At 47.2% G+C, this 26633-nt stretch overlaps 1 protein-coding gene across 2 annotated transcripts; it reads right to left on the reverse strand.

Annotated features, from left to right (window-relative positions):
• On the reverse strand, nt 1–26633 carry DCAF12 (DDB1 and CUL4 associated factor 12). Of its 2 annotated transcripts, XM_081321898.1 has the most exons (9): nt 26372–26633; nt 21290–21544; nt 16151–16357; nt 14999–15059; nt 9959–10152; nt 9140–9205; nt 6576–6738; nt 3676–3854; nt 1–394 (listed from the first exon to the last, which is right to left on the reverse strand). In XM_081321898.1, the coding sequence occupies exons 1-9, from the start codon at nt 26438–26440 to the stop codon at nt 236–238; spliced, it is 1353 nt and encodes a 450-aa protein (XP_081178024.1). In that variant the 5' UTR covers nt 26441–26633; the 3' UTR covers nt 1–235. The 2 variants fall into 2 exon arrangements, with proteins under 2 accessions (XP_081178024.1, XP_081178025.1); XM_081321899.1 differs by lacking the exon at nt 21290–21544 and having other exon boundaries at nt 26372–26630.

Consider the following 26633-nt stretch of genomic DNA (forward strand, 5'->3'; position numbering starts at 1 on the left):
AACAAAAAAAAACCCAGTTTAAAAATGTACAAAAACTGCTGGGAGACCAACAGGATCGACGGTTTCCCCTCCTTAAAAAAAAATATGTTTAAACCCCAAGTGGCATCAAAACCAGAAGGCGGGAATGTCACCACACAAATCCTTTTGTTTCTTTAAAAAAGGAAAGAAAATGAGGGTGAGGAGAAGGAGAGGGGAAAAAAAGTCACGCTCGAGAAGCTTTTTCAGGAAAGCATCATTAGCTCCAGAGGCCGGCATAATTCCCGTGGAGTCCGGAAGGAAGTGGGCCTCCTGCCACGAAAAGCTTCGTGCCCGACGAGTCATAGCAGTGCGTGTAAACGGCGTTGGGGAAGAAGCTGATGTCTGAAAAGTAATTCCTCCAGGTTTCGTCATGATTCTGTGAAAAGAAAGTGGATCTCGGTTAGAGCTGTAACCAGGTTTGCAACCTTCCCAAGAGCTGGTCTGTACAGGTAGTCCTCGACTTACGACCACAATGGAGCCCCAAACTTCCCTTGCTAAGCGAGACAGTTGTTCACTGAATTTTGCCCCATTTTACAACCTTTCTTGCCACCGTTAACTGAACCGCTGCAGGGACTCCAAGGTCCATTCCAACTCTATTATTATTATTATTATTATTATTATTATTAAACTTTTATTCACAAAACATGAAACTAAGTCAACTGAACACTCAAATTGACTGGCGCTAATGGTTGACACGGGTTGCTGCCAGCATCTTAGGTATCAACCAGGTATCTCTTTAAAATGTAAGATGTTCCGAGTAGTGCAGTTTTTTTGTCTACCTATCGAGTCCTTACCAAGGACCCGGGATGGGCAGATGTGCATGTTTGATGTTATTACAGATATCGTCGCAGGATGGAAGCATTTCCTAGTAAGGCCGCCTTTTGCAATTGACTGATGGCGAATTTGTCAATGCCAATGGTGTCCAAGTGATGCTCCAGTTGTTTTGGGTTTGCACCCAAGGCGTCTATTAATATTGGTACTACCCTTGCTTGCCTTTGCCACAATCTTTCTATTTCTATTTGTAGGTCTTTGTATTTTATTATCTTCTCCAGTTCTTTCTCGTCTATTCTGCTGTCTCCAGGCACTGCCACGTCCACTATCCAGACTTTTTTGTCTTTCTTATCCACAATTGTTAAGTCCGGGGTGTTATGTTGCAGGTGCTTGTCTGTTTGAATTCTGAAGTCCCAGAGCAGTTTAACTTTATCATTTTCTATGACTTTCTCTATTTTATGATCCTACCAGTTCTTGCTTACGGGCAAATGATATTTCTTGCAGATCTTCCAATGCACCATTGTTGCTACTTCGTCATGCCGCTGCTTGTAGTGAGTCTGTGCGATCTTCTTGCAGCAGCTTACCAGGCGGTCCACTGTTTCTTCAGCTTCTTTGCATAGGTGGCACTTACTGTCTGTTGCTGTCTTCTCCATTTTGACTTTGTATGCATTTGTCCTTAAGGCTTGGTCTTGTGCAGCCAGAATTAGTCCCTCGGTCTCTTTCTTAAACTTTCCTGCTCTTAGCCATTGCCAGGTCTTGTTATTATCTGCTTTCCCAGCTATTTTTTTAACGTACTGGCCGTGTAGTGCTTTGTCTTCCCAATGCCTCTATTCCACAGGTCTGCAACCCGCGGCTCCAGAGCCGCATGCGGCTCTTTCAGCCGTCTCCTGCGGCTCCCAGTCCTCTGCCATGTGCAGTCCCCCCCCAAAAGAAGTGGGACTAAAAACGTTCAACCAATCAATTCAAATATGCAGGGTAGATGCATATCTCGCCTTGTCTCCACTCTTCAGTCAAACCCTGTTCTGCACATGTGCGCATGTACACGCATGTGCACACATTTTTTGTGGCTCCCAGTTTTTCCTTTTGTGAGGGAACCAGTTCCGAGTGGCTCTTTCACTGTTTCAGGTTGCTGACCCCTGCTCTATTCTGTTCTTCATTGGGTCTTTCTTGCAGGCCAGTTTGGTCTCTGCAGTAGTCAGTAAGCCTTCTTGATATATTAATTTCAGTGCATCTTCATCATTGCCCTTCAGATATTCTTCCAAAGCCATTTTCTTCTTCTTCAACCATCTGATGTACTTGCAGATGCATATTATTATTATTGTTATTGTTATTATTATTATTATTGTTATTGTTATTATTATTGTTATTGTTATTATTATTATTATTATTATTATTATTATTATTATTATTATTATTATTATTATTATTATTATTATTATTCAATGCAATTGTTAGCAACATGGTTAAGTGAATCTGGCTTCCCCATTGACTTTGCTTGTCAGAAGGTTGCAAAAGGGGATCCCGTGACCCTGGGACACTATGACTGTCATAAATATGAGCCAGTTGCCAAGCAGCTGAATTCTGATCACATGACCATGGGGATGCTGCAATGATCATGTGAGAAACAGTGAATTTTTAAAGTGCCGTTGTACTTTTGAACAGTCACTAATCGAACCCTTCTAAGACAAGGACTGCCTATATATCCCCAGGACCAAGAAAGAAGAGAGAAGAAGCTAAAGCCCAAGAGATAGGCAATTCCTGGTTTACCCCCAAATGCAGGGTCTGGTGTTTTTTTCATCAATCATGTGTAGCAACAGCAAGTAACTGACCAGCTTGTCACTCGCACCTGATGTCATGGGCTGAAAGAGAGGGACTAGCCCAAAGTCACCTTGTTTGCTTTCTTGCATAATGCGGGACTAGAACTCACAAGACTCCTGATTATTGGCCCAAAGTCACCCAGATGGCTTTCATGCCTAAGTGGAACTAGAACTCATTGTCTCCTTGTGATTGGCCCACAGTCACCAAGCCAACATGCCTAAGATGGGACCAAAATTCACCGTCTCCTAGTGATTGGCCCGAAGTCACCCAGCCAGCTTTCATGCCTAAAGCAGGACTAGAACTCTCCATCTCGTTGTGATTGGCCCAAAGTCACCCACCCAACATGCCTAAGGTGGGCAGTGGTGGGATTCAAATATGTGAACAACCGGTTCTCTGTGTGGATGCCGCTTCCGGAGGTCCGTTCTGGGCCTGGGCAGCAAAAAATTAGTTACCGGTTCTGCCGAACTGGTGCAAACTGGCTGAATCCCACCACTGAAGGTGGGACTAGAAATCACGGTCTTCTAGTGATTGGCCTAAAGTCACCCAGGCAGTTTTCATGCCTAAAGAGGGACTAGAACTTCCAGTCCCCTTGTGACTGGCCCAAAGTCACCCAACTAACATGCCTAAGGTGGGACTTGAACTCACCGTCTCCTAGTGATTAGTCCAAAGTCACCCAGCCAGCTTTCATGTCTAAGGCAGGGCTAGAATTCACTGTCTCCTAGTGACTGGCCCAAAGTCATCTAGCCAGTGTTCATGCCTACAGCAGGACTAGAACCCACCATCTCCCAGTGACTAGCTCAGAGTCACCCAGCTGGCTCTCATGCCTAAGGCGGGACTAGAACTCACTGTCTCCTGGTTTCTAGCTGGGTGCCTTAACCACGAAACCAAACTGGCTCTCATTGATTGAGTGATTGCTGGCGAAGTTTTGGAATTCACCCTACCTCTGTGTTAGCTGACCAGCTGTCACTTCCATCCGGACCATACAGACTTAAGAATATTGCAGGATGAATCTGCTTTTCCCTGGAAAGCACCACGCGACCCCCAGTTTTTCTTCCTACCACTACTCACCAGCCAACCTTTGCCAGTGGAGAGTTTGAGAATTTCACTTCCTGCCAACTTTGATCCGTAGTAATTGTGTGGCGGCTTCTCGTCCAAGAACCTCTGGGCTCGGATGTCATAAAACAGCAAGGAGCCCTGTCCAGTCCCCACCGTGATGATGTGTTCGTAGAAGCTCACTGAGCGAATGCCTGTCACGGAAGAGAGAGGGAGGCACGATGGAAATTGGGACAAATCCTGGCCCTGCAGGTAGCTAGTCCTTGACGTACGAGCACACTTGAGCCCAAAGCTTGCTCATTGCTTAGCGAGAGAGCTGTTAAGTGAATCACGGCCTCTTTTACGATTTTTGCCACTATAGGTAAGCATTGTAGGTAAAGAGACGCGGTGGCTCAGTGGGTAAGGACGCTGAGCTTGTCGATCAGGAGGTCCGCAGTTTGGCGGGTCGAATCCCGAGTGCCGCGTGGCAGAGTGAGCGCCTGTTACTCGTCCCAGCTTCTGCCAACCTAGCAGTTCGAAAGCACGTCAAAATGCAAGTAGAAAAATAGGGTCCACTACGGTGGGAAGGTAACAGCGTTCCGTGCGCCTTTGGCGTCTAGTCATGCCAGCCACATGACCACGGAGACGTCCTCAGACAAGCGCTGGCTCTTCGGCTTTGAAACGGAGATGAGCACCGGCCCCTAGAGTCAGAAACGACTAGCACGCATGTGCGGGGGAACCTTTACCTTTACCTATAGATATATAATCTAATATCATCTGCCTATCTACCTACCTGCCTATCTTTCTCTTTCTCATCTATCTATCTAATATTATTTATCTGTCTGTCTATCTGTCTATCTCTATCATCTATCTATCTATCTATCTATCTATCTATCATCTGCCTGTCTACCTACCTACTTGCCTATCTTTCTCTTTCTCATCTATCTATCTAATATCGTCCGTCTGTCTGTCTGTCTGTCTGTCTGTCTGTCTGTCTGTCTGTCTATCTATCTATCTATCTATCTATCTATCTATCTATCTATCTCCTTGTAGTATGAAATGCTTTCTTGGAGTGTATCCAAGAACTCTCCCATCAACACTGACAGGCAAGGCACTAGAATATAATTTGAGATAACACCACCACCCCCTTCTAGCACCGATGATGTTACTAGTTGGGTAATGAAATGTCTGCAAGAAAACCACCAGGCTCAGAGAGCCACTGTAGGTAAGCAAATCATGGAAGTTAAGTGAATGATGTAGCCGTTAAGCGGAATCTGGCTTCCTACATTGATTTTGCTTGTCAGAAGTTCCCAAAGGCTGCACATGAGAATCCCAGGATACTGCAACCATTGCAGTAGTCCTCGATTTAAAACTGTTCATTTAGTGACCATTCAAAGTTATAACAGCATTGGAAAAAGTGACTTGTGACCGTTTTTTTACACTTATGGGCGTTGCAGCATCCCCATGATCACATGATTAAAATTCAGATGCTCAGCAACTGATTCGCATTGCAGTGTCCCGGGGTCACACAATGCCCCTTTGTGGCCTTCTGGCAGGAAAAGACGATGGGGAAGCCCGATCCACTTAACAACCATGTTACTAACGTAACAATCGCAGTGATTCACTGTGGCCAGAAAGGTCCTAACATGTGGCAAAACTCAGTTCACAAAATGTCTCACTTAGCAACAGAAGTGTGAGGCTCAAGGGTTACCTGTACATGCTGGTTGCCAAAAAAACCCCCCAAAGTTTGACCACATGATTGCGGGGATGCCGCAATGCTCATAGGTGTAAAACCTGGTCATAAGCCACTCTTTTCAGTGCTGTTGTAACTTTGGACAGCCACTAAGTGAATGGTTTTAAGTCAAGGACTACCTGCACTTATTTTCAAACTACACTTTTCAAGTATCCTTGTTTGGTGAAACTCAAAACATCCACACATCCTCAGCATGTTACGAATCAGGGACGAGTGCTAGGACTTTACAAAGGAAGCAGAAGAACTGTGAGTAGCAACAGGTGGCTAACAAGAGGGAAATGTGGGTGAGTGTCTTTTTAGCACCCTGAATGTTATCAGTTTGGTACCAAGGGATGGGTTGCTGACTTTATCTAGACATTCTCCATACACAACCGACAGGAGGACCATGGACAATCCCCCGTGGTTGTGCCAAAATGGCAGCGGCTTCCAGAAGGCAGCCAAAGACCCCAGGGATGGACCACTATATTCTGCTTCCCCAATGTGGTCTCCGGAGATCTTCAAAGATTTGCACCCTTGTCACCACTCTTGCAGGAGCTGCGTTGGCTGCCAATTTGCTTCTGGGTCTAATTCAAGGTGCTGGTTGTCACCTACATGATTCGGGGCCAGGAGGACTGTCGTTTCCCAAGTTGTATCTACCCTGACCTATCAAAGTGGAGAGGCAGGGAATGTCACAGATCCCCTCTCTTAAGGAGTTTCATCTGGTAGGACCAAGAAGAAGGGCCTTCTCCATGGTGGCTCCCTCCCTGTGGAACATCATCCCTGCAGAAATAGGATTAGCCCCCACCTCAACACTCTTTGGAAAAGCCCCGAAGATGTGGTTTTGCCAATGAGCCTGAAGAACCCCAAGCTGGTAGGAGCTCACCAAGTGGTTGGTGGGGGTTATTCTTTATTCATTTCTCTATTGGGATTTTACTGCTGTTGTCACCATGAATTGGGAAAAAGAAAGAAAGAAAGAAAGAAAGAAAGAAAGAAAGAAAGAAAGAAAGAAAGAAAGAAAGAAAGAAAGAGGAAGGAAGGAAGGAAGGAAGGAAGGAAGGAAGGAAGGAAGGAAGGAAGGAAGGAAGGAAGGAAGGAAGGAAGGATGGATCCCTAAACATCTGCAAGGTACCAAGTTGAAAAAAAGAGCTGGATCTCAACAAATTCTTAATACAAGTAAAAATGTTCCAATATAAAGCATCCTTACCGCTTCCTCGCTCTCTGGAACAGACAGACTTAACTTTGTGGGAAGGCTGTCGGGGGTCCAGGAGAGAGACGTGGGCCTGAGAGCCAACGGCGTACACCGACCACTCCTGACCATAGGCCAGACACACGTTTTCCCGGCAGTAGGGTAACTTGGTTGAGAGTAGCTACAAAAGAGAGAAAGAGAAAAAAGCCTTGATGAAAACCGGAGGACACCAGGAAGCAGAAAATATCTGAAGGGCGTTTAAATAATTGAACCAGAATGAGAACCACGTCTGCAAGTATTTACAGCTGGAGTACATGAATAATATGCTTAGGGGAGACTCCGGATAAGGTGCCCAATGCCCAACCCAACTCAGACATGACCGGAGCGTGCATAACAGAGGCTGGTTCCCCCAGACCAGAGCTGAAGCTGGTAGGCTTAATATTATACATGGGGTAGGGAGGGCAATTTTCCCAAGAGGCCATATGAGAACTTGGGACTGTTATAGAGGGCCAAACCAATAGAGCTGTGGAGGTGCCCTTGGGGAAAAAAGGAAAAGAAATAGCAGTCACTTTCAAAATAAAAGCAATGCAGAATAACAGAGTAGGGACGCGGTGGCTCAGTGGGTTAGGACGCTGAGCTTGTCGATCAGGAGGTCCGCAGTTTGGCGGGTCGAATCCCGAGTGCCGCGTGGCAGAGTGAGCGCCTGTTACTCGTCCCAGCTTCTGCCAACCTAGCAGTTCGAAAGCACATTAAAAAAACGCAAGTAGAAAAACAGGGACCACTCCGGTGGGAAGGTAACAGCGTTCCGTGCGCCTTTGGCGTCTAGTCATGCCGGCCACATGACCACGGAGACGTCCTCGGACAAGCGCCGGCTCTTCGGCTTTGAAACGGAGATGAGCACCGGCCCCTAGAGTCGGAAACGACTAGCACGCATGTGCGGGGGAACGTTTACCTTTTTAGAATAACGGAATAACAGAAATAGAAAGGACCTTGGAGGTCTTCTAGTCCAACCTCCTGCTCAAGCAGAAGATCCTATACCATTTCAGATGGCTGTCCAATCTCTTTTTAAAAACTCCAGCACTGGAGCACCCACAACGTCTGGAGGCAGGTTGTTCCACTGGTGAATTGTTCTCACTGTTAGGAAGTTTCTCCTTAATTCCAGGTTGCTTCTCTCCTTGATTAGTTTCCATCCTTTGCTTCTTGTCCTGCCTTCAGGTGCTTGGGAGAGTAAGCTGACCCACCTCTACTTTGCAGCAACCCCTCAGATATGGGAAGACTGCTGTCATGTCACCCCTAGTCCTTCTCTTCTTTAAACTAGACATACCCAATTCCAGCAGCCGTTCTTCATGTTTTAGCCTCCAGTCCCCTGATCATCTTTGTTGCTCTTCTCTGCAGTCTTTCCAGAGTCTCAACATCTTTTTTATATAGTGGGCACCAAAACTGGATACAATATTTCAAGTGTGGTCTTACCAAGGCATTATTTACATCTGATCTCTAATTTCCGATGGACCTCATGCAGTACGGGCAGGACAGCCAAAGCTGGACATGGCCCAAGGGCTGTAAAATGCCCAGGTCTGTTATAAATAATATGTCTAAATATTGGCTCCAACCATTGTAACTTTGTATGGTCATTAATTGACTGGTCGCAACTCAAGGAGTACTCGTAACAGAGAAATTGCATCGCAGATCACAAACAATCCTTTGTTTTAAAAAAAAGCACTTGATTTTAGACTTTAATATACCGGTAAGTCAACAAGAAGTTCCTTCCTTTCTGCCTTGGAAATGTGTACAGAAAATTTTGATGGGACTGTGAAACTTTGCAACGCGGCAGAATTTTCATTTTTTTTAAAATGCACACCTCTTTGACAACCTAAAACAAAGAAGCTTGTCCGATTCCCACCGAACTATTCTTGTGCCCTCAAAGGTAAAGAAAAAGATATTCAAAGAAACAAACCCGGGGTGGTGGTGGGGGAAGTGAACTCCCACAACAAAGTTAAAGTGGTCCAGAAGAAGCTAAGAAAAGAGCTTGAATTCTCTTAGTAACTTTTCAGCCAAGTCGCCAAGAAATGCTAGGGCAGTGATGGCGAACTTTTTAGAGACCCAGTGCCCAAACTGCAACCCCAAACCCACTTATGTATCATCGGGTGCTGGGTGGGTATGGCCCTTTGGGTGGGTGTGGCCCATTGGGTGGTCATGGCTGCGGTGGTAACGGCAGACTGGCTGGGACTAAAAAGTTCAATCAATCAACTCCAACTTTGTCAGAGGTTTTTTTTCCTCACAAGAACTTGAAATTGATTTGATTGAACCTTTTTTTTTTGTACACGGCGGTGGAGGCCTAAAGCGAAAAGATTTTATAAAACCCAGCTGAAGGCCAAGCACCGGGGCGACGGCGCCCGCGCGCCCACAGAGAGGGCTCTGCGTGCCACCTGTGGCACCCGTGCCATAGGTTCGCCACCACGGTGCTAGGCCCGTGCATTTAAGAGTCAGCACAACCCAGCACAAAGCCAAAGTTCTCCCTTAGGCCTAAACCAGGAAATTCTAGTTTAAATTTCACTTCTCTGCACAGGTGTGGAAGAACTCACCTTTGACAGCATGTGTTCCGCTTTCCAGAGGTGGAAATACCCATCCAGAGAAACAGCTCCCAGTTCCTGGAAGAGAAAAACATTAACCCTTCACGCGGCTGGGACAGGAAAGTTTCTGCTTGCACCACTAATAATTAGCCATTTTGTTTCTCGGAAAACAGAGCTTGAGTTCACATGCAGGGACTCCTCGACTTACGACCACAACTGAGCCTAAAGTTTCCGCTGCTAAGTGAGACAGTTACGTGAGCTTTTCCCCCATTTTACGACCTTTCTTACCACAGTCCTTGAGCGAACTGCTGCAGTGGCTGAGCTAGTCACACAGTTGTGACTGTGAATCTGGCGGTCCCCATGAGGTCATGAAACAAAATCTGGCGGCCCCCCATTGACTTGCTTATCGGAAGCCGGCTGGGAAAGTCACAGAAGGGGATCACGTGATCCTGGGACACTGCAACCGTCATAAATATGAGTCAGTTGTCAAGTGTCTGAATTTTGATCAGGTGACCATGGGGGATGCCGCAACAATCATTAAGGGCGAAAAACGGTCATCAGTCCCTTTGTTCTCACTGCCGTTATAACTGCGAACGGTCACTAAACAAATGGTTGTAAGTCAAGGGCTGCCTGTATTGCAGAAATCACCAGATCACTTGGTTTTGGCTTAGCACCACATGAATGTAGCCACTCTCATGTGTCAATGAGGGTTTATGGCTTAGCAGGACACTGAGCCAGGATAACTGTCGACGGACTAAACGAACGGTTGTACGTTCGAGGACCAGTAAGTCAAAATATCTCCAGTTGAATTTCTTCATTTTTTTTCCTAACCTTGTTCTTGTGGTTGAAAGCCAGCGCCCGGACCTTGCAGTTGGCTGGGTTGGTGTTCTCCTTGGGAATGTCCTTCAAAGCCCGGTGGGTGATGTGCGCGTAGACGGGGACTTGCGACAGATTGCGCCGTGCGTCGCTCCTGGCCAAGACTTCATCCGTCACTTCCCAGAGGCCCATTGAACCATCTCGGGAACCTACCAGAAAGAAGGACGTTCAAGCACGCATCGAACACAGGTCCAAGAGGGGGCAATTTTTGTTTATACATTGTTTATACATTAAAGAAGAGGGAGTCAAGCTATTCTCCAAAGCGCCTGAAGGCAGGCCAAGAAGCAATGGATGGAAACTAACCAAGGAGAGAAGCAACCTGGAACTAAGGAGGAAACTTCCTGACAGTTAGAACAATTAACCAGTGGAACAACCTGCCTCCAGAGGTGGTGAATGCTCCAACACTGGAGGTTTTTTAAGAAGAGACTGGACAGCCATTTGTCTGAAATGGTATAGGGTTTCCTGCCTGAACAGGGGGTTTGACTAGATGACCTCCAAGGTCCCTTCCAACATTATTTATTATTATTATTATTATTATTATTATTATTATTATTATTATTATTATTATTATTATTATTATTATTATTATTATTTAGGCCATATGTCTTACCACAGAGTAACTCTGGATGGCTTAGAATGTTAGAAAGGATAAAACTGTACAAAACCTGCCTATAGCACGAATAGAGTAGTATAAAAGTACAAATACGATATGCTTGGCATAACATGTTTTCACCTCTGGATAAACCAGAAATATGATTATAAACTCCTGAGAAAAAGGGCCTCACCAAGCAAAACGACCGGTTTCCTATAGTGCTAACAAGGGAACAAGTTCCATAACCAAACTGGTGTAGATTTGTCAAAGTTTTGATTCTCCAGTCCCATCGTTTCACATGGAGTCCTTCAGCTAAGGCGGCCATTGGGGCAGGAATTTCTGTTGCTAAGCAAGGGTGAAGTGCAGGTGTGAAGTGTGACGTCGTGTGACCGCATCGCTTAATGACAACAATCCCCACCAGTCCCCGCTACTGTCGTTAAGCGAGGGTTGTGGGTCATAATTTCTCCTCCTTCTGTTGGGGTCCTCAGTGCTCTCTGAGCCTGGTAGTTTTCTTGCAGACGTTTCATTACCCAACTAGGTAACATCATCAGAGCTAGGAGGGAGCGGGGTTTGCAGAGTGGAGATGGGAGAGTGGGGGAAGGAGGGGGGATTAGGAGGAGGAGGTGGTGCTCTCTGAGCTTGGTGATTTTCGTGCAGATGTTTCATGACCCAGCTGGGTAACATCGCCAGTCCTAGAGGCCAAGATCCTCTCACTTGTAGCATGGATGATATTTATTTATTTATTTTTGGGACTTATATGCCGCCCTATCTCCCGAAGGACTCAGGGCGGCTAACAACAATAAAATACAGCGATACAAAAGTTAAAAAGAATTAAATTAACAGCCCCAATAAAATAAATTAAAATTAATAAATTAAAAATTAAAAAACATTTTAAAAATCCCTGTCGTCAGTCCAGGTCAGCCTGATGAAAAAGGAATGTTTTAAGGCCGCGGCGAAAGGACCGGAGATCCGGGGCCATCCGGAGCTCAAGAGGGAGTTGGTTCCACAGGGCTGGCGCTCCCACAGAGAAGGCCCTCCCCCTGGGGGTCACCAGCCGACATTGTCTAGCCGACGGCACCCTGAGGAGGCCTTCTCTGTGTGAGCGCACTGGGCGATGGGAAGTCGTTCCCGGCAGCAGACGGTCCTGCAAATATCCCGGGCCTAGGCCATGTAGGGCTTTAAAGGTAATTACCAGCACCTTAAATCTCACCCGGAGGGCAACCGGTAACCAATGCGGCTCACGCAGGAGGGGTGTAATATGGGAGTATCGGGATGCTCCCATCACTACCCGCGCGGCCGCATTCTGCACCAGCTGGAGCCTCCGGGTGGTCTTCAAGGGCAGCCCCATGTAGAGAGCATTGCAGTAATCTATACGGGAGGTAACGAGTGCGTGAGTGACCGTACGTAGGGCATCTCGGTCCAGATAAGGGCGTAACTGGCGCAATAGGCGAACCTGGGCAAATGCTTATTACTTAGTTGTCTGCAAGAAAACGCCCAAGCTCAGAGAACACCAAGAACCCCGCAGTCCTCCCCCTTCCTCTCCTCCTCCTTTACACAAATCCTACTCCCTTCTAGCACTGATGATGTTAGGTAGTAAAACATCTGCAAGGAAACCACCAAGCCCACGTCACCCTGCGCTACCAACATTCTCTTCTAATTTCCTCCTTCTCTTGCAACTTCTGCCTGGTTTACAATACCCACAGTCCGTGCAGAAGCAGGCAGGAAGTTTCAAGGCCCAGGTGGGTCGCAAGCAGGCTGGCAGGGAGCTTAAGTGGTCACGGCGAGTTGGCTATGGTGAGTTGCCGCAGGCCCAGTGGCTGCTACCGGGTGAGAGAAACTAAACCAGGCAATATGAATCCTGCTCTCTGCAGATCAGCACCCCAGACTGCAATTCTAATTACAGGAAGTCCTCGACTTACAGCCGTTCATTTAGGGTAGGGGTCTTCAAACTTGGCCCTTTTCTGACTTGTGGACTTCAACTCCCAGAATTCCTCAGCCAGCCATGCCTGGCTGAGGAATTCTGGAAGTTGAAGTCCACAAAAGTCAGAAAAGGGCCAAGTTTGAAGACCCCTGATTTAGTGACCCTTCAAAGTTACACCACCACTGGGAAAAAGTGACTTATGACCGGTTTTCACGTTTACAACTGTTGCAGCATCCCCATGGTAGCCTGATCAAAATGTGAACCCTTGGCCACTGGCATGTAATTTATATGTCAGTTGCACAGTCCTGGGGTCATGTGATCACCCCTTTGTAACTTTCCCAGCTGGCTTCCGACAAGCAGTCAACAGGAGAAGTCAAGTTTCACTTCACAAACCGCATTCCTCGCTTAAAAACTGCGGGGATTCACTGAACAAGTGCCACAAGAAAGGCTGTAAAATGGGGCGCACGGCTCACTTAACAACTGAACTTGCTTAGCAACAGAAATGTGGGGCTCAATTGTGGTCGTACGTCGAGGACTGCCTGTATACAGTACTTAATTTCTGTTTAATATTTAATCCATCGAGAGCACTTGCCTGTAACGTCACACAGCTGAATGGTTAAAAAGAACAATGCTGCTATGTGTGTACCTCTTTGTTTTTCTTAGGCTTGCCAACCTCCCAGAATCACTTAAGAGGGAGATGGGAGACATACTGTAAATTTAATAAATCAATACCTAAAGAGGCCAGCCGTATGTCCTGATTCATCAGTCCCTGGCCGTTTGAAAATGCCACATCAGGACATCAAAAAGAGAAAAGGAAGCGAATGAGATGGTACAATACTGTACAGAGGGGGGGGCATCCAGCTTTCCTGCTCTGCAGACACTGAGCGGCATTTAAAGGAGAAATGCTAAAAGCTATATTTATTTGTTTTATTTATTTTATTTTATTAGTTTTATATACCGCCCTATTCCCGAAGGACTCAGGGCGGTTTACAGGGCAAAGTTAAAAGACAAAATAAGAGTTGAAATAGAATTAAAATAAGATTAAATAACAATTAGTAGCCCAAAGTTTAAAAATTTAAAAAGTTCAAAAATTCAAACCCCTCACTCCAGGCCAGATAAATCAAATAACCAAGTTTTTAGGTCCCGGCGAAACGAAAGAAGGTCGGGGGCGGTCCGGAGTTCCACAGGCAGATAGTTCCACAGGGCAGGCGCGCCCACAGAGAACGCCCTTCCCCTGGGGATCACCTGCCAGCACTCACTGACCGGCGGTACCCTAAGGAGGCCCTCCCTGTGGGAGTGCACAGGACGATGGGACGATGCTGGCAGCAGGTGGTCCCTAAGATAATCCGGACCCATGCCATTTAGGGCTTTATAGGTCATCACCAGCACCTTGAATCTCACCCAGAGGGCAGTTCTTAGTTTCATATACAATTAAAAACGATTAAAACTAAGATTAAATTAATCCCTGAACTTAACTAAAACCCCATTAATTAAAAATTAAAACCCCTCAGTCTGGGCCAGACAACTCAAAAAACCAAGTTTTCAAGTCCCTACGAAATGAGCAAAGGTCGGGGGCGGTCCTAAGCTCCGTGGGAAGCTGGTTCCAAAAGGCCGGCGCGCCCACAGAAAACGCCCTTCCCCTGGGGATAACCCGCCGGCATTCCTTAACCGGCGGTACCCTAAGAAGGCCCTCCCTGTGGGAGCGCACAGGACGATGGGAAGTTGATGCCGGCAGCAGGTGTTCCCTTAGATAATCCGGACCCAAGCCATTTAGAGCTTTATAGGTCATTACCAGCATATAGTTCCCTCAATACTGTATATAAGGATAGACCTTTATACACCCTGACTTGAAGGAAGTTCCAGGCATTTATTTAATGCTATTATTCTCAGACAGGGACTGAAAAATAAGTTGTTCCGTTCTATGCAACTATTTGTACGATACACTGCATAATTTCTTAGGACTGAAACTTCTTTTAAAGTATTTTATTGGGGTTTATTTTAGTAACTATGCTCTTTTAATTATTTGTAGACTCCATTATACTTGTTTTTCTTTTATACACATATATGTATATATACACATACACACAAACACACACACATAAATAAATAAATATATATATATATATATATATATATATATATATATATATATATATATATATATATATATATATATATATATATATATATATATATATATATATATATATATATATATATATATATATATATATATATATATATATATATATATATATATATGGGGGAAAACAGGAGTCTCCAACCGTGGCAACTTGACAACTTCTGGAGTTCAACTCCCAAAATTTCAGAAGTCTTAAAGTTGCCACAGTTGGAGACCTCTGATAGAGAAGGTTGCAATATTTTTATTCAATCTTTTTGCTTAGAACTGGCTGCAATGAATAAATCCAAACACATCTCCTATAAAAATTATGATTTGAAAAAATAAAAGTTTGAGTGTTACCCGAAACAGCCATCGTATCACTGATCCATGCAATAGAAAATATCCAATCTTTGTGCCCATCCTAAAAAAGGGAAAGAAAGAAAGAATAACATGGGAGGCAAAAAATAAAAAATCAGGTTTCTGTAATGCTGTCAGTTCGACCGTTGAGGAAATTTTAACATTATTTTTACAGTACTTGAGCACAGGCAGTCCTCGACTTACAACAGTTGGGACCAGAATTTCCGTTGCTAAGCAAGGCATTAGTTAAGTGAGTCACATCTGATTTTACGACCTTTTCTGGCACTGGTTGTTAAACAAATCACTGCGGTTGTTAAGTGAATCACATGGTCATTACGCGAATCCGGCTTCCCCCATTGGCTTTGCTTGTCGGAAGCTGGCTGGGAAGGTCACAAACGGTGATCACGTGACCTGGGGGGGCAGTGCTATTGTCACAAACACACGTCACATGCCAAGCACCCAAATTATGATCACGTGACTATGGGGGGGGGGAAGGACGCTGCAACGGTCGTAAGTATGAAAAATGATCGTGGGTCACTTTTTTCAGTGCTGTTGTGACTTTGAGCAGTCACTAAATGAACTTGTATAAATCGAGGACCAACTGCAGAATCCAAAAGAGAGGAAGCTGACTCAATCCATTACCTTTCAATGCCTCAACAATTTGGAAGGATTTTAACCGACAAGTTACTTAAGTTGGCAGGAGAATAGTCCTCGACTTATGATCACAGCCGAGCCCCAAATTTCTGTTGTTAAGTGAGGTACGGGTTACGGGAATTTTGCCCTGCTTCATCGACTTGCCTCCCTTGTTTAAGGGCATCCCTGCAGTCGATGAGTTAGTGACCCGGTTAAGTGAATCCAGCTTCCGCATTGACTTTGCTGGTCAGAAGGTCACAAAGGGGGAAATCACGTGACCTCGGGACGCAGCGACCTTCATAAATGTGGGCCTGTTGCCAAGCAACCAAATTTTCATCACATGACCCGGGGGGGGGGGTGCAGCAAAGGTCATTAAGTGCGAAACACGGTCCAAGGTCACTTTTTTTCAGCGCCGTTGTGACTTCGAACGGTCGCTAAACACACTGTCGTAACTCGAGGACTATCTAACCTCTGACAGCTAATATCAAACCTGTCCCACCGTTGCCGTTTGCAGAAACTTACGTCTCCCACACAGACGGGATCAAGGGTCGGCAGGCGATAAACTGCAAGGCTGTTTGGGTTGTCCCCTCCGGTGGCCAAGAGGGTTCTGGAAGGGTTGAGTTCGATGGCATGAATGCCGCAGCCCTGCTGGTTGACTATGTGGGGTTCCCGATCCTTCAGGATGGGAATCTTGGTGATCTGCCCAGTCTGGACATCAACGACGAACAACTGCAAGACACAGAGAGTGGAACGTGTCAGGTAGAGGTTATATGTTAAGAGAGCTACATGAAAAAAGAAGAAAGACAGGGTCTTTTCGTAGCTCAGGGTTGAATAGTGGGGTCCTTAACACTCTCTGAGCTGGGTGGTTTTCTGGCAGTTTTATGCCGTAACTAAGTAACATCATCAATGCTAGAAGGGAGGGGTTTGCAGAGAGGAGAATATTCTGAGAAGATATTATACGTTAGAAATCTTCTAATATAGAGGAGAAGGGGGGGCGACTATGAGGTCCTTGGTGCTTTATGAGCTGGGTGGTTTTCTCGCAGACGTTTCATGACCCAACTAGGTAATGTCATCAGTGCTAGAATGGAGAGGAATTTGCAGAGTGGAGGAGGAAGATTGAGGGATCCTTGGTGCTCTCTGCGCTGGGTGGTTTTCTCGCAGACGTTTCATGACCCAACTAGGTAATGTCATCAGTGCTATAAGGGAGGAGGGCGAAGGAGGGGAGGAAGAGGAGGAGGAAGAGGAGGAGGATTGAGGGATCCTTGGTGCTCTCTGCGCTGGGTGGTTTTCTCGCAGACGTTTCATGACCCAACTAGGTAATGTCATCAGTGCTATGAGGGAGGAGGGCGAAGGAGGGGAGGAAGAGGAGGAGGATTGAGGGGTCCTTGGTGCTCTCTGAGCTTGGTGGTTTTCTCGCAGACATTTCATGACCCAACTAGAAAGGAGAGGAGTTTGCGGAGTGGAGGAGGAAGATTGAGGGATCCTTGGTGCCCTCTGAGCTTGGTGGTTTTCTTGCAGACCTTTCACATCCCAACTAGGTAACATCATCAGGGCTTGACGGGAAAGGGGTTTGTAGAGTGGAGGAGGAAGAGGAGGGTGACAACTGTGGGGTCCTTGGTGCCCTCTGAGCTTGTTTTCTTGCAGACGTTTCACTACCCAACTAGGTAAGACCATCAATGCTAGAAGGGAGTGGGGCTGCTCTTCACCAAGAATACTCCCTGCCAGCAATAACAGGGCAAGCCACTAGTATATAATGGGGAAATTAATTGCCCACCCCTGTTCTAAGGTAGGTACAGCTTTCCCCTTCGTGCGTTATAAGGATGATGGTGCCCACTTCTGCACGGTGCGCATCGTCTCCCAAGAAACCACATTATTCATGTACAAAATACAGCAAATGAAATTCAGGAGCGCCCAACCTATGTTTAAGCACCCTGAGGCAGAAACCCAGATGGACGTTTCCGATTGTTCTAAAGGAAGTCAATAACAACAAGTCAGGTGTTGTAGTCAACAAGGCACCATAAAAACTTAAGCTTCATACAGCCCGAACCTGTTAAGCTGCATTTTCTCCAGCCCTGCTCAGGAACAGTCAACAAGAAGGAACACACCTGTTGTGTTTACAGGGCAGACCAATTCATCTGAGCTCCTCTACGACGACGCAAGCAAGATGCAGAAAGAGAGGAATTGCAAAAACAACCAGGACGGGGTGGCAAAGTAAGGACAATTCTGCAAGGCTTCTGCCCCCCCCCCTTTCGGACAAGTTGCTCAGACGCCGCAATTGCAGGTACTCCTTGACTTATATTCATTCACTTGGGCTATATCTGGCGTACAGGAAGTCCTCAAATTACAGCCACAGTTGAGCCCAAAATTGTTGTTGCTAAGCGAGGCAGTTGTTAAGTGAGACTTGCCCCATTTTACAACCTTTCTTGACACAGTGGTTAAGCGAATGATTGTGGTGGTTAAGTGAGTAACACGGTCGTTCAGTGGACCTGTGCTTCCCCCTGGACCTTACTTGTCAGGAGGTCGCAAGAGGGGATTCACATGACCCCGGGACACTGCGACCGTCATAAATACGAGTCAGTGGCCGAGCGTCTGGATTTTGATCACGTGACCCTGGGGATGCTGTGAGGGTCGTACCTGTGAAAAAGGGTCACAGGTTGCTTTTTTCAGTGCCGTTGCAACTTTGAACAGTCACTAAACAGACGGTTGTTAAGTCAAGGACTATAAAAGACTTTATAATCGGTATAATTTTAGGCCAAAGTAGTACAGGTAGTCCTTGACTTACAACCATTCATTCAGTGACCAAAGCTACAATGGCAGTGGGGGGGGGAAAAAGTGAATTACGACCCTTTTTCACACTTGCAATTGTTGCAGCGTCCCCAGGGTCACGTGATCAAAATTCAGATCTTTGGCATCCGGTTCATCTGTATGACGGCTACAGTGTCCTGGGATCAGGTGATAACTTTGGCAACCTCCTGACAAACGAAGTCAATGGGGAAGCCAGATTCACTTAAGAACCTTGTGACTAACTTAACTATGGCAAAAAAAGTCCTAAAATGTGGCAAAATCACTTAACAACTCTCACTTAGCAACCAAAATGTTGGGCTCAATTGTGGTCATAAGTTGAGGATTACCTGTAAACACCATTGCGACATTACTAAAACAAGGCAATAGTTGTCAGCTTTGCAGAACAGTCTCTCTCTCTTTCTCTCACACACACACAAGCACACAATGTAGAAACCAAATGTCCCCAGCCTACATGAGACCCAGACAGCACATATACTGTGATTAATCATTAATCATGCTTCCCAACTGCAACAGCTGGCTTCACAACAAATGCTAAACCTAAAATAAATCAGGCATGTTATGACTAGGAATCTCAGAACTGCTCCTTCTTATTTTTTTAATAAAAAGTAAAAAAAATAAAAAAATAAAGTCCATTACTGGGCAGACAAATTTCATTTACCACTTTAATAAAAGAGCCTTGGTGGAGCAGTGGGCTAATGCCTCCTTAAGTAACACCAGCTGCCTGCAATTAGTGCAGGTTCGCATCCCACCAGGCTCAAGGTTGACTCAGCCTTCCATCCTTCTGAGGTAGGTAAAATGAGGACCCAGATTGTTGGGGGCAATTATAAGCTGACTTTGTAATAATGCCGCTTGGGGGTGTGTGTGAAAGCCCTAATAAGCAGGCATATACATAGAATGAAGGCTACTGCTAAGCTTGTAAGCCGCCCTGAGTCTTCGGAGAAGGGCGGGATATAAATGGAATTAAAATAAAATAAATAAAAAATAAAATACAAGGGTTAGAAAATGAGCTACTGAAGAATTTACAGAGTTAAACCACAGTTGGTTAAATTAATCAACTCACCAAGCCAACTTCAAGCAAGCCAGAATCCATTTGATTTGGGCAGGCAATCAATTTAAATCATAATTTGAAAAAGAAAAGGGACATGGCTAGAATATTTGAAGGGCAGAGGAGAAGAAGAAGCACTGAAATTAGTATATCAGGAAGGCTTACTGACTACTGGGCAGACCAAACTGGCTTACGAGAAAGACCAAATGAAGAACAAAATGGAAGAATGGGAAGACAAAGTATTACAGGGCCTCTCCATTAAAAAATGGAGAGGAAAGCAGGTAACAAGACCTGCCAATAGCCTAAGAGCAGAAAAGTGAAAAAACAGACCGAGGGACTAATACTGGCTGCACAAGACCAAGTCTTGAGGACAAATGCATGCAAAGCCAGAATTGAGAAGACAGCAACCGACAGCAAGTGCCACCTCTGCAAAGAAGCTGAAGAAACAGTGGATCACCTACTAAGACGATCACCCAGACTGACTACAAGCAGCGGCATGACAAAGTAGCAACAATGGTGCATTGGAGGATCTGCAAGAAATATCATTTGCCAGCAAGCAAGAACTGGTGGGACCATAAAATAGAGAAAGTCATAGAAAATGGAAGAAGTTAAATTGCTTTGGGACCTTAGAATTCAAACAGGCAAGCACCTGCCACACAACACCCCGGACTTAACAATTGTTGAGAAGCAAGACCAAAAAGTCTGGATAGTGGATGCGGCAAGTGCCTGGAGACAGCAGAATAGAAGAGCAAGAACTGGAGAAGGCCATAAGATGCAAAGACTGCAAAGAGAAGTAGAACGATTGTGGCAAAAGGAAGCAAAGGTAATAAACTAGTCCTAGACACCTTGGCTGCAATCCCAAAACTGGAGCACCGCTACAGCACCATCAGCATGGACAAAATCCCCGCCAGCCAATTGCAAAAGGCAACTTGACTCAACAGTTTACATCAGACATGTCAAACACAAGGCCCGGCGGCCGGATGCGGCCCGCAAAATGGTTTCATGCGGCCCGCGAAGCCATCCTGGAAACAGGGAGGGAACGGCCCCCACTGCCTTGGCCCTGGCCCAGAGACCCTCCTCCTGCCAGAGACCCTCAGATCTGTCCCACTCCTGCCCAGGCCCCCATAGGCACCCTTGATGCCAACGATGTAGAGCTGGCCATGCCCACCCAGTAGGCCATACGCACTCTAGCCACGCCCACCCAGTAGGCCACGCCCACCCTGGCCATACCCACCCGGCCCCCTGAGGGAAACCGCAATGCTGATGCGGCCCTCAGTGAAATTGAGTTTGACACCCCTGGTTTACATCCTGCAACGACCCCTTTTAACATCACAAAACATCAGCATCTGCCTATCCAGGTCCTTGGGAAGGATTCAACACGTGGATAAAATTGCCAAATCCTGTTTGAACATCTGGTGGGCTGTGATGAGCCATAATTTACAATTAAAACAGGAGGAGGAAGGGAGCAAGATGCACAGAGGGAGAGAGGGGTCTTCTCTTAATCCAGTGGTCTTCAATCCTGGCAAGTATAAGGCTTGTGGACTTCAACTGTCAGAATTCCTCAGCCAGCCACGCTGGCTGGGGAATTCTGGGAGTCGAAGTCCACAAGTCTTAAAAGTTGCCAAGTTTGCAGATCCCTGTCTCATTCCTATAGCCACCTCCAGCCACCACTATAATCCGGAGTGATTTACAAATTCGCAGCTTCAGAATGTTACCATTTTTCCTCTCGCCCTTCTGCCTCCTTCACCTCGGAGGATTAACATCGGGCGTTAGGTTTCATACCATCCGACCCCCGGGGAGCGCGCACTTACCGTATTGCATTTTGTCCCGCACACCACTTGCCGGTGGTTCAACCACTGCGACGCAAAGACCTTATTAAGAGTTCCCAGGTGAAATTCTCTTTCCTTCAGCAAACCGGGCAGCTGCTGAGCTGCGTACGCGTGCAACAAGCGATGGTAGCTGGACTCGTTGGAAAGTCGCACCTCGCGCCCTTTCAGGTAACACACCAACGACCGCTTCACCGGCGGAAGCCTCTTCCTTTTGTGAACCGAGTGGTCCCAGCCGTACTGCGGGAAAAAGGACCGACAAGACATCTCTAAGCAGCGTTTCTCAACCTTGGCCATTTTAAAGGCACGTGGGCTTCCACCCTCACAATTCCGCAGCCAGCATGTTAATCCCATTTATATCCCGCCCTTCTCCGAAGACTCAGGGCGGCTTACAATTTAAAGCACAAATCAATGTGCTTAGCCATAGCCTTCATTCTATGTAAATGCCTGCTTATTAGGGCTTTCGCCCCCCCCCCCAGTGGCATTATTACAAAGTCAGCTTATTGCCCCCAACAATCTGGGTCCACGTCCACGTGTCTTAAAGTTGGCTGAGAAAAACTGCTCTATGGGGTTGAAGTTAGGACTGTTTGATTAGATCAGGGGTCTTCAAACTTGGCCCTTTTATGACTTGTGGACTTCAACTCCCAGAATTCCTCAGCCAGCATGGCTGGCTGAGGAATTCTGGGAGTTGAAGTCCACAAGTCATAAAAGGGCCAAGTTTGAAGACCCCTGGATTAGATCCAGAGGAAAGATCTGCTTTCTAGGCTCTATGGTACATTTGCCCCACAGGAACCCCCCCTCCCCCCGGAGATCCATTTGTCCCCTTAATGGACAATAAGCTTGAAAAATAAAAATCGGAACTCTGATGTTATAATGTGCTGACGGCAGCAAGAAGGATCGATGCACAAAAATGGAAAGATACAGTCAGTCCTCAGCTTACGACCACAATGGAGCCCCAAATTTGTGTTGCTAAGCGAGACGTTCGTTAGGTGAGCTGTACCCCATTTTACCACCTTTCTTGCCACAGTTGTTAAGTGAATCACTGCAGTCGTTAAGTTAGTCGCAGGGCTGTTAAGGGAACCTGGCTTCCCCATTGACTCTGCTCGTCAGAAGGACGCAAAAGGGGAATCACGTGATCTTGGGACACTGCTGCGACCGTCATAAATCTGAGTCAGTTGCCAAACCTCCGAATTTTGATCCCGTGACCATGGGGATGCTGCATCAGTCGAAAGTGTGAAAAATGGTCCTAAGCCACTTTTTCCAGTGATGTTATAACTTTGGGGGGGTCCCTAAATGAACGCTGGTAAGCTGATTCCCACAATGGCTGCAAAAACTGGTGGAGTAAGCAGAGATGGCTAAATCGACTGCTTTAATTTTTAAAAAAAGAGTATCACTTGACTTTGTTTTTACTTGGAAACCGCTTCTGGACTCTGTGCTTGAGGTGGAAAATTAAACTTGGGTTTTATCGATTGGAGAAGTTTGTTGTTATAGAAATGGTTTGTACATATTATAAGGCCAAAGTAAAAACTTAAAGAGTGAAAAGTCTATCCTTTTTTTTCTAGTTTTCTTGAATGGTTTTAACAGTTTGCCCAGAGCTACCTGTTGATCAGATCAGGTCAGAAATATAGATAGTCCTCCAGTTACGACCACAATTGAGCCCAATTTTTTCTCTTCCTAAGCAAGACAAGAGTTAACTGTATTTTGCCTCACCGCCCTGAGTCCTTCGGGAGAAGGGCGGTATACAAATGAAATTATTATATTATTATATTATATTATTTTTACGATCTTTCTTGCCACCGTTGTTAAGCAAATCACTGCAGCTGTCAAGAGTCATACGGTTGTGAAGTGAAACTGGCTTCCCCACTAACTTTGCTTCTCAAAAGGTCGCAAAAGGGGATCGCGTGACAGTGGGACACTACAACTGTCACATATATGCGTCAGTTGCCAAGTGTCCAAATTTTGATCACGTGACCCTGGGGATGCCGCAAGAGTCGTAAGGGTGAAAAATGGTCTTAAGTCACTTTTCTCAGGGCCGTTGCAACCCCAAATGGGCACTAAACAAACTGTTGTAAGTCGAGGACTACTTATAGATAGCAGAAAATAAATAAAAATATAACAGAACAAGCCAGTGCAGAAATTAACTGACTCTAAAACTATTATGTTTTATAACTAAAACTAATGTTTGCAAGCTGCTCAGTCTCTCTAGATGAGAAGAGCGGTATATACATCTAATTTATTATTTACTATTATTTAGTTATTATTAAATTTATTGGCCACCCATCTTACCCAAGGTAACTGTGGGCGATTTACAATATTAAAAAAAAGATAATTTTACAAAAACTAGGCACAATACAAACTAAATAATATCAAAAGATAAAATACTCAATTAACTCAGACAGAATTTTTTTTTTAAAAAAAAGAATAAAAATAAAACATGGAAGGGGCCAAGCCAAGATGGCTGGCTGTAGCTTAGATCAAGCCAAACTCTCCTGTGCTTCCTGCAACAGGGCTTTGGCTAAACCAGCATTGCTCAACCTTGGACAGCTTTCAGATGGAGTAGGGGACTCCAACTCCCAGAATTCCTCAGCCACCTTTGCTTACCAAGTCCATTTGTTTTAGGGCAGGGCTATCCAACCTTGACAACTTTTAAGTCTCATGGACTCCAACTCCCAGAATTCCTCAGCCACCTTTGCTTACCAAGTCCATTTTTTTTAGGGCAGGGCTATCCAACCTTGGCAACTTTTAAGTCTCATGGACTTCAACTCCCAGAATTCCTCACCCAGCCATGCTGGCCAGGGAATTCGGGGAATTGGAGTCCACCGAGGTTGAGCAATGCAGAGCTAAACCAGAGCTAAGCTATAATTAACTCAGGAGCTCATTAAATTAGCCCAACTCTTCTAGCCCCGCCTCCTCACCAAAAGAGGCGTTAACCCTTTCCTGCTACTCTGTTTGATTTGTTTGGTCCAGACCAGGGGTCTTCCAACTTGGCCCTTTTATGACTTGTGGACTTCAACTCCCAGAATTCCTCAGCCAGGCACGCTGGCTGAGGAATTCTGGGAGTTGAAGTCCACAAGTTACAAAAGGGCCAAGTTTGAATGAAGACCCCTGGTCCAGACTGTGGGGTTGTTAATTTAACTGGGTTTTAGATTTACTCTTGGGGCTTGAATTTAATCGTTTTAATTGTTTTTATTTTTTTTTTGTATTTCATGGTTTTTAAGTGCCCTGTAAACCGCCCTGAGTCCTACGGGAATAGGGCGGTATACAAATTCAATAAAATAAATAAATAAATAAATAAATAAATAAATACATACATACATACATACATACATACATACATACATACATACATACATACATACATACTCCCTCCAGGCACCCGGAATAGACAAGACCGGCATTCACACGACCACAGCCCTAACCCGGCGCCCCAGAGCGGTGCAAGAACTCCTTCCCCGTAAAAGGAGCCCCGCCGAGCCGGGCTCCAAGGGCCGCCCACCTTCCCCCGGGCCGGGGCGCTCGATCCCCGCCGCCGGCACGGTTCCCTCCGCCGCCAGCCGCCGCCGCCGCCGCCCCGAAGCATCGTCGCCTGGTCGGTTACGGGGCTCCGAACGCCGAACCCGCCCGCGGCGGACCCCGCGCCGCCGGCCCCCAACGGGGTCGCCGGGCGATGGGCGCTGTAGTCTCGGCTGGGATTCCCCTCTCCCGGTTGGGAGCGATGGGGAAGGGGTCCAGAAGGCCACCGCCCGCGGGAAGGATGGGAGCCGCAGTCCTGCGGCCCCCACCAACACGGTTAGGAAGAGGGGAGGGGCCGATGGGCGCTGTAGTCATCCCATTCACTTGAACGGGAGCGATGGAGTCTGTAGTCCGCGGAATCCCCCTCCCTGGTAGGAGTGAGGGGAACCACCCCAGAGCCAATCCCCCACCCCCCAGCAGCGAGCGATGGGAAAGGCTGGGAGCGATGGGCCAGGGGTTCGGAAGATCACCGCCCGCCGGGAGGATGGGAGCTGCAGCCCTGCGAGCGCAGACTCGGTTAGGAGGAGGAAGGGAATGATGGGGGCTGTAGTTGTTCCATCCCCTTGAATGGGAGCGATGGACGCTGTAGTCCCCTCTGGGAGCCGCAGGCAAGGGGTTCGGAAGACCATCGCCTGCGGGGGAGGATGGGAGCTGCAGCCCTGCGGACCCCCCCCCCCTCAACGCGGTTAGGAAGAGGGGAGGAAGTGATGGGGGCTGTAGTCATCCCCTTGAATGGGAACAATAGGCGCGGTAGTGCCGACTGGGATTTCCCCCTCCAGGCTGGGAGCGATGGGGAAGGGGTCTGGAAGACCAGCGCCCGCAGGGAGCAGTATTGCCACCCATCGCTGTTAGGGGGAGAGGAGGGAGCGATGGAGACTGTAGTCCCAGCCGGGAGTGGTGGGAAAGAGGCCGGTGGCCCCTCCCCGCGGGGTGCATGGAAGCTGTAGCTCCGAGACCCCCAGATGCGGTTAGAAGAGGGGAGGAGCGATGGGAGCCCTAGTCATCCCACCCCTTTGAATGGGAGCCATGGGCGCTGTAGTTCCGACTTGAATTTCCCCCTCCTCCCGGCTGGGAGCGATGGGGAAGGGGGTCTGCAAGACCACCGGCCGCGGGGAGCATGGGACGTGCACTCCTGCGACCCAGACACGCTTAGAAGAGGGGAGGGAGCGACGGGGGAATGTAGTCATCCCGTCGAATGGGAACGATGGGCAATGTAATCCCGGCTAGGTAGGATTGCCCTTCCGGCTGGGAGCGATGGCAACGACGGTTCAGTACCCCTCCCTTCCCGCGAATGTCCTTAGCAGAGCGAGGGGCCCAATGGACGCTGCAGTCATCCCATCCACTTGAACGGGAACGATGGAGTCTGTAGTCCGCGGAGGACTCCTCCCAGCTGGCAGCGAAGAGAGCTGCTACCCCGAAGCCATGGGAAAAGGTACCCCGGCGACAACACAACCCGCCGAGAAGCTCATGGGACCTGTAGTCCCGCGACCCTCGGAGCACAGAGCCGGGGCCGATGGAGCTGTAGTTCCGCAGAAGCCAAGCCCCGCAACCCACCTGCTCTCCGCCGGGCCCCGACGCGGGGGCGGCCGCTCTCCTCTTCCTGCTAACTGTCTTCCTGGCCATAACGGGCGGGGAACACTCGGGCGCGGCCCCGGCCCGGGCCCCGCATGAAGGGGGAGGGGAAGGACAGGGACGCCCGCCGCCGCCGCCGCCGCCGCCACCGACGGAGCATGGGAGGCCGCCGGTCTCCACCCGCCCGCGGTCGCTCCCGCGCCGTCGACCAGCCGGATGCGACTCACGACATTTCGCGCCCGCC

Source organism: Vipera berus, assembly GCF_964194415.1.
Source record: "Vipera berus genome assembly, chromosome: 2".
In the NCBI taxonomy this organism is placed as follows: domain Eukaryota; kingdom Metazoa; phylum Chordata; class Lepidosauria; order Squamata; family Viperidae; genus Vipera; species Vipera berus.

Excerpts from the sequence above, each read along its gene's own strand:
- DCAF12 (XM_081321898.1), bottom strand. The coding sequence starts at position 26,440 with ATGGCCAGGAAGACAGTTAGCAGGAAGAGGAGAGCGGCCGCCCCCGCG. Across the intron at positions 16,358-21,289 it reads GCGGGACAAAATGCAATACG|TTGTTCGTCGTTGATGTCCA; the intron begins GTAAGTGCGCGC and ends TGTGTCTTGCAG. Across the intron at positions 395-3,675 it reads CCACTGGCAAAGGTTGGCTG|AATCATGACGAAACCTGGAG; the intron begins GTGAGTAGTGGT and ends TTCTTTTCACAG.